The following is a 16,589-nucleotide window of genomic DNA, read 5'->3' as shown; positions in this document are numbered from 1 at the left end:
GCCACAAAGCAGCCTTCAGCTTTTGTCAGATTTGCTGCTCAACAGTTCACCCCACAGAAAGAATATGGTATTTCAATCATCTCAGAGCACTGTCTTTTGAAGTATAGTGGGTCAACTCACCTCAGATGAAGCTATCCAGGAATTAGATTAACTGGTAAGTCTAGGCTGTGTAATAATGAACTTTTCCCAGTTGGGTTTAAAAAAAAAAAAAAAAAAAAAAAAGGAAAGTTTCCAAAGCTGTAAAACAGCTAGAGCTCTTCCCTTCACAAGAAAACTCTTCATAAGGACTGTTGAAAGATGCTCTCTGCATATACTCCAGTGGGCTGACATAGCATCTTCTGGTATTGCAGAGAGGATGCCAAGGATCAATAGGAGCTGCAAGGCCAGAGGAGTGCTGTGCAGACCGCCGGTCTTGCTCATGACCTTGCTTTGTCATATATGGAGGTGCTACATGCAAGAGAAGCAGTCAAACTAGGGGAAAAAAAGCTATTAGAACACTGCCATCTTTTTAACAGTGCATATTAGGCTACAGAGGTGTCAGAAGACAACGTCAACAGTGATTTTTAAGAGTTTTGATTTCCTCATTTATTTAAAATGCAGATTTAAAATACAAAAAGTAGAGAGCCTCAAAGACAGGAAGTGCTGGCTAACTTAATTAACTTCTGCCTACAAAAAGTCATTGCCAGCTTTGAAGATAACAAGAAACTGGACAGTCTCAAGCAAGAGCATAGTTGGAACACATCAGATTTGGGTTTAAAATCAAAATAATTCAGGAAAGAAGGACCTTCCTACTTGTGGGACAGAACAGAATGCCCTGGCACTAAGGTCTGCAGAACAAAACAACCAGGGCTGCCACAAGAGGAGATGTGTCTGGGATTCATAAGCCTTTACCATCTTGCAGGCAGCTTGCCCACAGAAATAGCTATCACCTACTACTGGAGACTAATTCTTGTGGATGTAGCTGCCAGCATTCCCCACGTTCCAGATGACCTTGAAGGGAAATTGTGCATTTTAATTCTCAGGAACTTTTAAATCTTGTACTGAACTGACAGACTCCTTGAAAGAAAATGAGCACATTTTTTCATCAGTGTTCACCGTCCCCAACAGAAACAATACGTTTTGTTCAGATCAAACTGAGAGCTAGCTTGATCTGAAAACGGCATATTGCCATATACACTTACTTACCAGGTGAACAGGGAAAAAAAGGTAACATCTTTGTTTTCCTGAAACATAGGTCAAAACAGAGAATAAAATTTATCTAAAAAATTTCCTAACTAAATAAATGCTCTGTTCTTATTATTGGAGAGTTAGCTTTGCAGTCAGGGACTTCTTCAAGCCATATTCAGTATTTTCATACTCAGCAAAGGACAGCATTCCTGGGACAGCCCAGATCTGATCCCAGGCAGTCTGTGTCCTTCAGGGATTGCTTTTCCAGGCCTAACGTCTGGGCAGACCATTTACATTGCTCCAGCCTTCAAGTGTGCTGCTGTTCAGCATACCTTTGCCACGGACACAGGCACCTGCTTCCACCCTGACAGGCAGCAGTGACCTTCTCACGTTCCCGTGTGGGAGGTGAACAGATAACTTGGTGCAGGTCAGAAGGCACAAAAAGAACGCAACCTTTTATATGCCCATCTAAAAGCACTCTAAATCTGTATTTTAGTCTCAGAACCAAATGACTAGAAGTTTTAGCAGCTGTCATTTGCTTTTCATTCCAAATATAAATGCAGAGCTAGCTAAAGCCATTTGCTAAACATAAAATCAGACAATGCAGTGGGCTGAGAACATGTTGATTCCTCACCCATAACCAGATCAGAAGCTGCAATTACTGCGTTATATGGAAGATGCTCATTTCTCTTTAACGAGACTGAAGTGTTGGACCATAATAACATACCTCTGCAGGACTAGAAAGAGAAATATGAGGTCAAGTCTTCAACTACATCGTAATAGGTCCTGTAATTTAGATTTACATTTAATGTGTCCTACGCTGAAACTTTTAACATTCTTCTAGTCAAGTATATATCAAAGCGAGATTATGTCCTATAGCAACAAAATCAATCTGAGCTAGGCAAACTGACCTGTGAGCAGTAAATCCGTGAACAGTGTATCTTTGTCCTTTATCTCTATCTCTTCTCCCCCACCTTCCCAACTGTTACAGTAATCTCATCCAGTAGAAAACGCCTGCCAGGGAAAAACCAACATGCACAGTGGCCTTAAAAGTATGTATGCAGCAAGCCCCCTGCTATTAAACAGAAGAGCTGAGTTTGCTCTGCCTTTCCTGTTTGCGCTGGACTTGAGCACAAAGGCAGAGAGGGAAAGAGTGCATTCTGACTTCCGGTCTATTTGGATGCATGTTCTTTACACAGTTGTTGATTTTCACAAAACTTTAGTGAAATTCTACATTTTTCCAAACCTGACCGAAGTTGTACGGCAGCTCAAGACTGTGATTGCTTAGAGACAGTTCAACTGCAGAATCCTCTTTTTTTCCAACGAAGCCTTTATCTTTGAATATTGCCAACATAATTTATCTATTTTTTTTTATACATTTCTGCAGGGTGTTATAGGTCTGCCCATTTATAACAGTACGATTGAGTAACACAACAATCAAGAAGGTTCCAATCTCATTATTCCCCAGGTCATGATTTTATCTCTCCTCCCCCTTTTTTTGGGGGGGAGGGGGGGTGCAGAGGGGAGACATGGAGGAGAGGAGAGGAAGAGGAGCGACAAGCACAGAACCAATGTTGTGACTTTGACCAAGGCACTGAATCATTGTCAGAACTGGATATCGCACTCGCGTGCTTGAAACATCAGAGCTGGCTGGGAGTTTCTCTCTAAGCACCTTTTCACTGGCTATGAAAAGTATGGCACCATAAATCTCAGCCCCAATGAATAACAGTGTGTCCAAGAGAAAGCACTTAATCAAAAATTAACATAAAAATGAAACAGCAGGAGGCAGCTCCTCTGAGGCCTATCCAACTAGCAGTCTTTTTGTGAACAGTGTTTTGTTTATATTTAGTGTTAAAGCAAAAAAAGTAAATAGGCTGAAATGGAAAGCAGGTGAAACACTTCATACCAGTTAACTCAAAAAAAGGCTGCTGTGTGTAATACAAAGCCATAACAACAGGAGAGTCAAAATAAGTGGGCCATATGAAAAGATAAAAAATTAATATATATAAAACTGTGCTAGTGCAGCTCAATATACACAGAAGAAGAACATTTGCTTAATAGTAAAAAAAAAAAAAAAAAAAAGTTAAGTTTTACAGACTCTTTCAATACATACTGATCCACTGCAGAGTAGCTCCAAAACCCTGGAAAGCACGCCTCACCGTTTTGATGGTTTTTTAGCAGATAAAGTTTGCTTCACAAGTTAGGTTTCAAGTAGTTTCACAGGTTTTGCAGCAGATCTGAAATGGAAGTGTCACTTGATAAGGACTGCAGACAGTTGAGGTCAGCTGGTAACGCTTTTGTTTCTTTTTTAATTAAATCTATCAGCTGCTTCTTTAGCACTACATGCTAATCAAGTTTCATGCCTAACTATAAAAGCTCGTATTTGTTATATATTCATGAAACTCGAAGGACTACTAATTCCTGGGCAGGAATTCACGTTATGTAATTTAACCATTACATATAAAATAAACATCTCCAAATGCTCATTCAACTAGCATTGTCTGATCAAAAGGAACTACAGAGCAGTTGAGCGCCTCTGTTTACCGTCCAGAGCTTCCTTGTGCTGTGACAACCCTCTCAGCCCCAACATGTCAGTACTATGCTCAGTGACAGCCCAGAAGTGATTTTCAGACCTGCCAGAAATGAAAGATGATAACACGAACTTAAGTGAACTACTGAAAATAATTAAGCGTAGACTAAGACATTTAAAGAAAACAAAAACCACACCACCTCCAAGCAGCACAATATACAGCCGCTTAGCTTGCTGCATTTGGAAGCAGAGAAGACTCAGGTCATTTTGTGCAAACCCAGCATACTCTTGAAGAGATGCATGTTAGATATCCCTAAAACACACTTTGTACTTGGCAGCAAATTAGAGGTCCATTAAAAAAAAAAAGCCATGGAACATAAGAATCCATTACAAAAGATTCCAACTACGCAAAGCTTTCTTTCCAAATACGTAATATACTAGCTTAATATAGAATTTCTACAAAAGAGAAATAGTTTTTTAAATATGACTAACATTAAAAATAATTCACTATCTAGGCATCTACCAGCAAAGATGAAAGAGATGCATGCCATCACCACTACCTCACAGGGCAAAACGTACTACTGAATAAAATGACACCACTAACAATGTGACTATGACATTAGAGAGCGTCAAGACTTCCTGATAAGTCAAGCGCTAGCTATGGGTAGTTTGTAAATCTCTCTGGTTTCGGGGATGCTATAGCAGGAAAGCTGGGCCTTTAGCTGTTTTTCTCCAGACTTTCTGCTACTGCAATAAACAGTACAGCTTTGGCAACACTAACACAGGAAGAGGGAATGCAGGGGAGAACACCGGTTATCACACAACCCTTATTTCAGGCATTTAAACACGACAAGTTGACAGTAATCAAAACGCTGGCAAATTCCAGCACGAACACAAAGAAAATGCTATGCCTGCGAGAGCAATACCAGTGGAATTACTGTGGCAAAACAAAATCTCTGCCTTTGTATTTAGGCAGTATATCTTAAATTTGGGGTGCACCTGAAACAAACAGTACCACTGATGTTCATTTAGGGAGCAGGGAAGAAAGGAAAACAGAGAGAACTACAAAAATCACTGAAAAGCAAAAAACCCCCAGGATTAATAGTTTCAATAACGCTAAGGTCTAAGCCATTGGTGCTGCAGTTGTATCCTCAACAATTGTGTCAGGCCGGTTCTGCTGCCTTCTCCCACCTGGATGCAGAACTAAAAAGATCACTCCTTCCCTTCACCTTTGTTTTCAGTTATCTTGCTCTAAGGCACTGCAACAAAAAGACTTTACCCATGAGATACTAATTGCTTAATAAAGGTTAAGGTGAACCTTTGAAGAAATACAATGCAGTTCTTTCAAGCGAATTACACAGCTTCAATGTGTGCAGAGGTATAAAGACTTTTCTGAACTGCTAAACAGAACAACATACATACAGTCAACTGGATGCATATAGGGATAACGTCCATTCGAAAAAATAACTCAGAACTTTTCAGCTACTGAAATAACATATTTAATACATGTGAAAGAAAATACATCTATTACAATTGATAACTTTGTGCCTTAATTAAAATTGAAGCAATTCTGAACTACTGCAATCTGCTTCCTTCTTTTCATCTATTTCTTCCTTTAAGAGACAAAGCAATCTAAGACATGACAAGTGAATCAAAAAAGAAGTTGCCATAGATAAACTAATAGCAGAAAGTTTTAAAGTAACTTAATTTTGATTTGACTGTCTTTTTAAAAATCTCACAAATCTATTTTTCAGGTTGTGTTAAATGCAAGTTATTTGAATGCATATAAAGACAACTGTTTAACAACACAAAGATGAACACAAATCGAGCTTCAGGACTGGAAGTGGGTGCACAGTTTTCATAAGCCATCTTATTAATTTTTCCTCAAAAATATGTAGTTAAGAGTTTTCAAAGCTTAAGAAAGTAAAGAACTGCATATTCATCCTGACAGCAAAAATTGTCTACTCCCTTCAGAAACCAGAAGTACTTGGAAACAACATTCCATGGAATGATGTAATTCCTAAGACAGATATTCCTGAGCTAAATGAATTGAATCAGCAAAGTAGTCCACTCAAATTAGAAGGGTCACATCTATACTATAACCTTACTGTAGCTTCCTTTTGAACTAGAGCGGTCTCTTTTAGCCTCATACCAGGATCCAGAAGTTTCACATCACAGCTTCTTGGTTTTTGTAGTGTCGAAGCCTAAATAAAACCCTACTTCCAAAGAAGTCATCAAAATTTATTTTTTTGTAATTTTTCTCATTTTATTAAATCAGTACTTCAGCAAAGCTCTGCACAATGAACTTCTACTGAGGACGCTAACACTAAAAAGATAGCTCCTATAGAAATATCTTGCCCCTAGAAGCCTTAGTTTTCTAGGTATCAATAGCAATGCCACTTTCTATTTAAAACTGCAAAGCCAGAAATTACTAAATGTTTCTGACTGAGGTTTCACATTAAGGCAAACTGAACTAATTCCAACCTCTCATCTAAGTTCTGTTCTCTATTCCAAAGGTATGAATGACACCTTACTTTTGAATAAAGGACAGGTGACAGTCCCATTAAATCCACAGACTATTAAAATTCTAAGTGATCCATGTTACAAGAACTATCCAACTATTACCTTTAAGTTTCAGCTAAAAGTTGTTCCTGTTTGCAATTGTGCACCTCAAGTTAACTCCAAAAGACACTACTCCTGATAATCCACACATAGAAGGGAGGCAGTGAGGCCCTATGATCTCATACTCCTTACTTTTAAGCAATTACTATAGAAATGGGCCACAATATTGATCTAATTTCAGTTTGCTTTATACAAAGATTATATATTATTCCCTTAATAAGTAGTCTCACAAATCAAATGTTACACAAAGGTAGCCTGGAGAAGAGGATATCAATCCTACTTATAAGTATAGATAAGAGAAATCGACTCACACTTCGAGGCACTGCTTTCTTAGGCTCTTAAGACAGCAATAACGCGATTCTCATATATGTGGCAGCCCCACAACAGGCCTATGGGTATTTATGTCTGTAAAACTTAGTCTTGATCTACTCTAAACAAATCCAAAGTAACTTCTTCCTTCCTTCCTCCAAGCGCACCATCAGGGCTTTACATGCCTTTTGTTTTACAATTTTAACACTATTTAAGGAAAATATCATCATTTGATTTGAAATCAGTTTATTACACTTCATGTTTACTTACTCTGTTTCTAATGACAATAACTTTGCTAAACACTTATGTTGTATTTTGGCTTGCACAGAAAGGTTTCAGACATAAAACAAGAATGCTAGAGCATAAAGCACAATTCTACAAAGGTGTCAAAGAAATGAGAAATTAAGTTGTATTGTACAGGCCAAGTAGTAATAAAATGAACCACTGGCACGAAATAAGAAAGGTAAGCGCGTTTCGGTACAAAACAGTGTAGGAAGCTCGTGCTAAAAAAAGGTATAAGTGGTGAAGGAGAGATTTTGAAACAAACAGCAGCACTCTCTTCACATTTTGAACTATCTGTGCAAATACAGCATTAATAAAAATATCTGTGTTTACAAAACAGATATAAGGAAACAGTAGTTAAAGCTCCTATTCTTACTGTGATAGTCACAACCCTGGCAGGAGTTTTTTTAAGAACAGGGTTTCCACTACTCATGGAAAAGAGTCAGGTGCAGAGTTCATGCAATTATGCTACCATACAGCTCATGCTAGTGTTGTCAGCTTGTCGATTAAATCATCAACAGTATTCACAAGAAGTTTCGTATCTTCCTTCTCACTCATACGATGTTGGCCAACTTTGCGGAGGATAACATCCACATCTTTGCTCAGAACACGATCAGCAACTTGCATAGAGATTTGCCAAGGGACGTCATCATCCTTCATGCCATGAATAAGTCTTATGGGACATGTTACAGGAATAGGACTATTCAACACACAGTGGTTTTCTGCTTCTCTAATGAAGTCATATGTCAGAGAGTAATAGCCTTCCTCACTATGCTTTGTTGGCAATTTCCATTCACCTTTTTCTTCTATTTCTTTTTGGGTCTATAAAAAAAAAAAAAAAGCAAAGAACACACAAGAAAGACGTTACGAATTCTTTAGGGTGCCCCAACTTCTCATTTCTGCTCTAAACGCACTAAAACCTCCGTAGACTTTTTAAATTCCACTTTGTCTAGTCCTATTAGCAGAGAAGGTATATTCCTGTTTGCCTTACAGCATCTGAAAAGGCAAAACCCCTACCACAACACAAAAGCTATGCTGCACCTCTCGCCTGCAATTAATCTAGTTAATATTCCCCGGTTAAATTAAGCTTCTCAGCCAGAATCTATCGGAAAGAAAAAGACATACAGCCACAATGAACAGCGGGTCTTTCTGGCTTCAATCAATTCACTGAACCTCAATCAAGGAGACTCCTAGGAAACAGGAATTTTCCAGTCATGAACCTTTTCCGGTTCCGTCATGATAGCTATGTTTAAATATCGTATTTCCTGACTCTGAAGACAAATCTGTATACCCTTAGAGTTTAAGGAAAATAATTTTTGATCAAGTCAAGTCAATATTTTCTATCTGGTTTTCATCTTCCATTTCCTCTACTAAACACAGCGCAAAATATGTCGTGACAAATAGATTAAGCTTATCTCAGCATAACGCTAACATGACTGGTACATACAAGAATAGTAACATCTACTGAAGACATGCTTAGTTTTGTTTGTACGTTCTTTCTAATCACCAGTGATCGTTGTCTCATTTAACTTCAAACAACCCTTTATGCTTCCTCTTGTGACCACAATAAGTATCTTTTAAAAAATCAACACTGTCGTTCTTCACAATTTTCCCTATTTTGAAAAAAAAACAAAACAAAAACTCAGCATGAAGGATAAGAACTCTTTCCTTACGTGACATGATGTAACACCCTCTTTGTTTCAACCTAATAAAATAAGTAAGCCATAAAGAGATGTCAAAATCAAGCTTACTCATGATCAGTAAAGCTTAAACTCAACTACAAATAAAGCCTTAGGTAATGATGCTAGAATATCTTTAAAGCATCTTCAAAAAAAAAAAAAAAAAAGAAAGAAGAAAATATTTTAATTATTCTACAGTATGAGTTATTTCTTTGTCACGTTATTACGCCCAGTTTACTTTTCTGAAGACTGAACATTATCACCATTAAGTAGGCAACTTGGAGAAAGACTTTCTGCTATCTAGATCATGTAGATTCTTCATAAACACACTAATCTGAAGAATTCCCTTTCTACACACAAGCTGTGTCGGAATTATCTCATCCAATATCACCTCAATTACTTTAACAGCTACTTCTTCATCCTTGAAAGCACAGTCCTATTCACCTTATATCCAATAAGCTGAATAGATTCAATCCAATTTGGACGCAAGTGTAAGATCTTTAACACTGGAATCTAATGGACTGCTGAATAACAGGGGTCTCTAACTCCGTGTCCTATATGCCACAGTAATATAAACACATTCTAGGCAGCATTCACACTAACTTCACAGCAGAAGCACAGAATTTTGCAGGTTTTTAATTAATGTAAGTTTTCAGTTTACCTCCACCACACACGCAGAAAAACTACCAGAAGATGTGCAGGCCAAGTACCAGTGTTTGGACAACACTGCCTTAAACGTCTGATAGATTTGAGCTTGCACAAAAGCCAATCATGAGCATTTACCTCAATGGGAAGCCTGTTAAAGGTTCTTACAAGATGATCCGCTGCTACACCGACTCCAACTAGAGCAGCTACTTTATCTGGACGTGCCATTGCGGCATGAAGCATCAGCCATCCCCCTAAGCTGGAGCCCACCAGAATCTTAAAAGAGAGGAAATAAGATGTTATTTTACAGGAAATATCTTCTTTTTTTCTTTCACCAAAAAAAAAAAAAATCAGCTTTCGTCTTGTTTAACTATTTAAACCTCGGGCACAATCCTGCTGTCCTTACCCAGGCAGAACTGCTGTCATCTCCAGTAGAAATTTTGCCTGAGTAAGCACCACAGGATCTGGCATTTTATTATTCTTTTTTTGTTTGGCATGGCTGGTTATTGCTGACTGGGATTGAAACACTGTAAACAAAACGAGAGGTGAAACAATTCAGTACTGCATGAATATTTTATGCTTCCTGCTTAAAATAAACGCACATCATAAAGGCTCAGTGCAGTGACAGGGACCAACAAAAGCAATTTATAATACAAAAAGGTTTTAACAAAATACTGAGGTATTTCCAGGTTGGAGCAGTTCTCAAGCTCCTCACAGTATTTGAATGAGCTTCTACATTCACTTCCAAAGTTAAAGAAGAAACCAAATGCTGCTTCTGCTGACCATTTTGTTAGTTATTTCACCATATACAATATCTTAACGTTTAACGTTACGGTAAGTCACTCTAATGAGTCAATGCATCAGCATCTGGGCATTACCATTTAGATATCAGGGAAAAGCTTTTTCTCTAGGAAGGCAGCACAGCACTCGAACAGAGTGCCCAGAGAGGTCAGGTGAAAACTTCACCCTTCAAGACTCCTCGGGACAAAGCCTGGGCTGACCCGACCCACTGCAGTGACAGTCCTGTCCTAGGCAAGGGCCCAACCAACAGACCTCCAGGTGGTCCTGCCAACCCACGTTTCTATGGTTCTATGATCTACGTGTGTGCGAAAGACATCCTAGGAATCTGACTTACTTCAAATGAATCATCTTGAAAGTGAGTGCAAGTTGTTAAGAGAACAGAGACTGTAAATTGAAGCTATTGTTTACCAGAGCTTTTGCAGCACATTTTCGAGGATATAATGTTCTATCCTGAGGGAGGAAAGTGTTCTATACATAAAAATAAAATACAACCTGTGGTCCGTCTGTAAGTTCATCCAGTATAGACAGAACATCCTTTCTCCATTTCCCAATTGTGCACTCCTCGAGGTTACCATTCGAACTTCCACATCCCGTATAGTCAAATCTGCAAAAGTAACCATCAAAATGAAAGTTGGAGTACTGTCCACAACTACACAGAATGTAACGAAACGGTACCATTTAATCAAAATTAAACAGAAGACAACATATCACACCGACCATTTTCTTACTTGGTCCCGCTTATCTTCAGCATTAAAAACCACACAAAAGGAGATTTAAATACAACATATGCAACAAGGTGATGCAGTATTCTCTTACAGTGTGAGGTATAAATAGCCAAATTTACCAGGATAACTCCCTCTCTTTGAAATACTGTACCCAATTATGAATATTTATGAAACTCACATTCTACCTAGTCTATCAAAGAAGAATCTCACCAAGTATGTACGTGATCATCTAAAAACACACAAGCCACTGGACAGTGTGATAAGGTTTTGCAGTTAACGAGAATGCTAATAGCGATAATTTACAAAAATTAGAATACCAGGACCTAAATCCAAAATTTAAAAGCTTTTCTTTCCTCTTTCATTTTTTGTGCTTACAGCCTTAACACAATGCATAGCACTAGACTAGACTACAGAAATTTTATCAGTTTTCTAAATTACTTTCCAAATACATTTTCCTGATTTACGTCAGTCTCTCAACAGACAGAAAGTCTATATTCCAAATGCACATTATCACTGGAATAGAGACACTTCTAAGCTTATATGCAGCGCAGCCCATGTTCCAAATCAAATGCAAAAGTCTACATTTACTACTAAGAGATTAATCAGAATTAATTTCAGCCCCTAAATATTTTTTTCTGTTAAACTCATTCTCCCCTCTCCTAACCAGTGATACTTAATTCTTTCATTTTCTTGAGAATAACACTCTGAATGTACCTGATGAAGGCATGACCTAGAGAGTTGCAAAAATCCTCAAGGGCAATTGCTTTCTGACCGTTCATATTTGAATTAAAGCCTGGAAGGAAAATAATCCCTGGATTTCTGCCCTTCAGCTTATGATAAGCTAGATTTGGTCGATCTGGTCGAGTAAGGAAGCTAACCGATGATTTCAGCCTGCAAACTGAAAGAAAGAGCTACTTAGTACAACCTTGACAACCTTCGCAGAAATACTAATATTTTATAAAATTAGGGTTCAGAAAATATGGGCATATTACTTGAAAATAATATACTTAGGCCGAAGTGAAAAATATAGCATCCTCTACATTCTTCAGTGGTTATAACTACTACTGGTCAACCTCGAAGGAAAAACTGATTGTGACTCATTCTCAAATCCTTTAATGCCAACCACATAAGCAGTTTGCTCAGTAATTAGCAAAGGGATTGACAGAAACCAAAAGCTAAGGTCTGCTATACTTCCTTTTCCCTCACGTTTTATACCATCTCGAACATTTACTTACTTTCACATGAAATGATACTTTTTCATCCGTTTAACTTTTTTATTTTTCCTTTTGGTTTTCCAGGAGTGAAATTCAAAAAATACAACTTCGGGACTGAAGTATTATGCACGAAAGGAAGTTTACAATTACATAAGATGGCAAAATTTGGAGGAAAATTACAACTGAAGGTCAAAATTACAAAAACCCCAGATCCACAAGATCTGTGCAGGAGAAAGTCCAACATGGAAAGTTAAAAAATAAATTGGGAACTGGGAAAGAAGCTTGCAATTTTACCTTTTTTAACATGATGAATGTAAAGCAACATTGGCATTGACCAAAACCAATAAATAAATAATATCTAGACTTCTGGGGGCATGTCATCAACAGCTATTTCTGCTTAAGCTCAGTATTATTGTAATACTGAAAATAAATAAGGTGATAGGCTCTGAATCAAATTATTTAACATATGCCACCTTAACATCAGTCTTTTTCCCAGACATGAATCACAGAAGATAAAAAAAAAAAAAAAAACTTGTAATTTCTGTAAATACAGAGTAACGTAATTAAACACATCCCATAAGAAGAAACACAGTTGACCTTCGCAGATGTGTGATTTTTTTAATCACCTCCTGAACAGACACAGACATCTTATCACACGGTTTGATGGGTATTCGTGCTAGGGTAGATAAATTATTCCAGTGCTCATGTTGTTCCACATTTATCTAGAATAAAATATACCACTTTGCAAATCTAAGTATTTTGCAAATATTTTAAAAATGCAAGATGGTTTGGCTCAACTTCTGGCAAAGTCATCTGCTACACATTATTAGAAGAAAGGGAAGGTTTCATATCAGTGTACCGAGAACTTATGAAATTATGTTGTTTTAGTTCAAGACAGCAAACCAGACATATTTTGAAAAGAAACATTAGGTTGGACTCTGTTATTCATACCAATAACTATCAAAAATTTGAGCTGGTTTCAAACAAGGAAGAAGGATTATCAAAGTCAATAATGACTAATGAATACTACACTGAATCTCAATGGCTGTTATCACATTTAATCTAAGTTTAGCTGTCTATTGTGGGTGAAGGTAAGTGATTTGTACAGAGGTGTTAGTGAGAATTAATCCCCTCTATTATCCCACTTCGCAAGATAATTTGTTAAACTGAAAGCTTGGTCTAGACTTCCGATAAGACTTTGATACTTTTAATTCTTAGAATAAAAGAGGATTTGTTCTTGAATACTGCAAATCAATAGCGGGGTACAAAGCCCATGCTACCCAAAATGAAAGACAAGGGCTCCCCGGGGACATAACCAGTAGCTAGATTCTGCAAAAACAGGCCTTGACAGTATTACACCTTTTAACTGTTCTGCAGCTTTGGGTTCTGTTTTCTCACTATCAGAGAGATTACAGTCAAGCTTTTTGTATTAACTTGCACACGCATGAGTAAAGGGGCACACAGAAAAGATGCTAAATATTACAAAACACTGAATGCTAACAGTTAAAATATAAGAGCTAAAAATTTGATCTACAGATTTAAAACAATAAATCTTTCCTGAAAAATTGGAACAGTTTTTTACTCTACCAATGCTGCTATTATTATGAAGGAGATAAATATCACAGTAAAGGTCTATTTATTGAGACGTGTCCACACTACAGCTTTTTGTTTGTGTCTATGCCAGGAAGTCAGTCACTCCTTCACCCGCCAACAACAGATTTGATACACCAGAAAGCACTACACTTGAGAGAAAGAATTAGTAATATTGTTCTCTTCCATAAACCCTAACCACCTCTGCAGGGCTTAGGTTTCCATTCTGCAGCGCTCTGGAGGGTGCCTTCAAACTCTGACACTGAGCAAGCTTTAAACTGCAGCTACAAGGCAACTGCTTTCTAAGCTACTCCACAAACTAGTCTTGTACATTTGACAACTGATACTGTCAACGCGCCGGCAGCAATCCTAACCTGAATAATGCAAAAAACTAAAGCCTATGCCCTAGCCAGCCAATCTGAAAGCACAGTTCACATAAGCCATGTTCTCAGACTTCTCTTTACATCAGTCGAGAACATTAATAACTGAACATCCACCCAGCAATTTCTTCTCCTGATTTCACTGAAAGACCTCAGTAAGATCAGGGAAGCACTTCTGAAGGGTGCAGATTACTGCAAGCGACGGTCAGCAGAAGGCAGCCACAGGAAGACCCAGAAGCCTTGTCTGATACTATGGAACTCTCTCATACCAGAAACACTGTGCAAATTTGTGTTATGACCAAGAGCCACCGCAAATGAGGCCAGAACTGCACAGGTGGAAGCCTTAACCAAAGCCACAGAAACGCTGTGAACAACTTGGGAAGCTCAAGCTCTATAACCTACCGACTGTGAAGAGGAGTAGCAGACAAACACAGCTCTTCTAAATAACAGACTCTACATTGTCCACACTTTGCTTCATGCAACCACTGTTGCTACGGGGTTAAAAAGGCCACCAGGACACCAATGGGAACTGCTGCTTAGCCCACTCTCAGAGCACCTGACAGCACACTCAACGATCAGCTGCTCTGATCACATCACAATCATTTCCTCTAAACTTCAATGGAAAAAAAAAAGCAAGAAAAATCGTTGCAAGTAGATTTTTATGCAGACACACAACACACACCCTTAGCAGCAGCAAACACTTTTATTCACTACTACTTTCAGTAGCCTCAGGGGAGGTTCACCCCCTCAGTAAGAAAAGCGAACAGTTTTGTCAAGTTTAGGGAACTGGAAAAACTCCACAAATTAGACAAGCACTGGGTCTGGAAGAGCGAGAAAGCAGCCTTGTGTCTGGGCAGGCGAAGCACTTTGCTCAACAGCGGAGGCCGGTAGAGCCTTTCAGCGGCCTGGCGCGGCCTCGCCCCTAGGCACGTTTCACGCACAGCCAAGCGAACTGGGCCACCTCCTCCGTTTTCCAGCTCCGCCGAAAGCGGCAGCAGGCGCTCAGGAGGGCGTGAACACACCCCTGCGGGAAGGCAGCTGCCCCTCGAGCGCGCACACGGGCCCGCGCGGTCCCGGCGGGCACCCCGCGCCTCCTCCCCCTCAGGCGGCAAAGGGCGCGGCAGCCCACGCGCACCCGGCACGCGGCCGCTAACGGACTTTAACGGCCGGGCCACCGCGCTGAAGGGCGGCTGGGGAGGGAGGGGGGGCATGGGGGGGGAGATGACCTCCCTAAGCCTACCGACTGCCTGACTGACAGACAGTGACACATCTAATTCCTCCCCCGCCCCCCAACCTGACTGACTGACGCCCCCGGCGCCCGAGGGCCAGCTCAGGAAGACCAGCAGGGGCCCTCCCGCGGCTCTTCCCTTACCCGCGAGCCCCAGGGCAGCCTGCAGCGGCAGCAAGGGGTCTGAGACGTGGCGGCCCCCCCGCCCCAGGCAGCCCGCGGCGGCAACGCCGCCGCCGCCCCGCAGCAGCCCCCGCACCGCGCCCGCAGCCGCCGTCATGGCCGCCAACGCACGCCCCGCACGGCGGCGGGCGGAGGACGCGCCTCACTGCGCACGCGCCGCCCGCCGTAGTGGGGGAGAGGCAGGCCACGCGCATGCGCGCCCCCGCCCACCGTGGGCCCGCCGGGAAGGGGCGCGCGTGCGCTCTCGCTGCTCGCTGCTGGCGGCGGCCCGGGGAGGGGCGGGGCCGCGCGGCAGGGGGTGCCCCGCCCCCCGCGGCCGTTGCCGCCTTCCCGCGGCCGTTAGGGCTGGTGTTGAGGAGGGAAAGCTAAAATTTACCCCAAACGCGTCATGGGCGTTGTTGCCTTAGAGGCGATGTGTTCCCGAGGGGTGATCGTCGGCAGAGGCCTCTCTGTTTAAGGGCTCGTAAGACCCAGTCTAAAAAAGTCGAGTATTTCAGGTATTCTCTAGATACGTGGGCCTAAGACATTTTGTTGCATGTAACTACGTGGCTCTTACAGGCGCGGCCAGAAAGGATCGTTCAAGACCCGTTCCTCCCTCCCTCGGTCGCCCGTCTGGCAGCGTTAGCGCTTAACAATTTCTCCACCTACCGGCCCTTCTAAGTAACTGATCCTCAGCTACCGTTTCCCCCGCCAGTACTCGTCCATGCAAATAAAGGCCAAGGTTGCCAAAACATGGTTTTACTTCGAACAGCTCTTGACCCCCTGTACCTTTTATATACCGGCCACGGCGGGCACCCGAAAAGAAAGGAAATAACGCTAAGAGAAGTCAGCGCCCACAGGGCCAAGGGTGTTCCCTCATGGAAGTGCCAGCCATGTCCCTGCGTGAAAGGGCCAGCAACGCACCTACCAACCCACCAGCGGTGGAAGCTGCTGGATACAGCCCCGGTGTTTTGTAAATGCCCCATCCCGGCATGCTCGAAGGTAAAGGAGGCACCCGACTGCCCCGCAGGCAAGCTTGCTGGGCTCGCTGGCTGATCGTGGGAGATGGAGCCTACCGCTCTTGGCTTAACATGGTACATGGCAAAACTGCGTAGGTTACTCCGTCTTGATGTGCACCAGTGCAAAACCCACCCCTCTGCGTGTGTGTGATGGCAACGGAAATCCTCCTGAAGGAGGCACAAACTGCATGGGCTCCTATGAGGAGGGCGCTGCTATCGCCTGCCGTCAGGGTCAC

At 41.2% G+C, this 16,589-nt stretch overlaps 1 protein-coding gene across 1 annotated transcript; it reads right to left on the bottom strand.

Annotated features, from left to right (window-relative positions):
- Positions 1-5,172: 5,172 nt before the first annotated feature.
- ABHD10 (abhydrolase domain containing 10, depalmitoylase) lies at positions 5,173-15,503 on the bottom strand. The gene is made up of 5 exons (XM_068908633.1): positions 15,317-15,503; positions 11,475-11,658; positions 10,528-10,639; positions 9,373-9,510; positions 5,173-7,732 (listed from the first exon to the last, which is right to left on the bottom strand). The coding sequence occupies exons 1-5, from the start codon at positions 15,450-15,452 to the stop codon at positions 7,391-7,393; spliced, it is 912 nt and encodes a 303-aa protein (XP_068764734.1). The 5' UTR covers positions 15,453-15,503; the 3' UTR covers positions 5,173-7,390.
- Between the last annotated feature and the right edge of the window lie 1,086 nt (positions 15,504-16,589).

This window comes from Struthio camelus, chromosome 1 (assembly GCF_040807025.1).
Source record: "Struthio camelus isolate bStrCam1 chromosome 1, bStrCam1.hap1, whole genome shotgun sequence".
Taxonomy (NCBI): domain Eukaryota; kingdom Metazoa; phylum Chordata; class Aves; order Struthioniformes; family Struthionidae; genus Struthio; species Struthio camelus.
The sequence above is the reverse complement of the archived record's forward strand: the minus strand, read 5'-3'. Positions and strand labels throughout refer to the sequence as shown.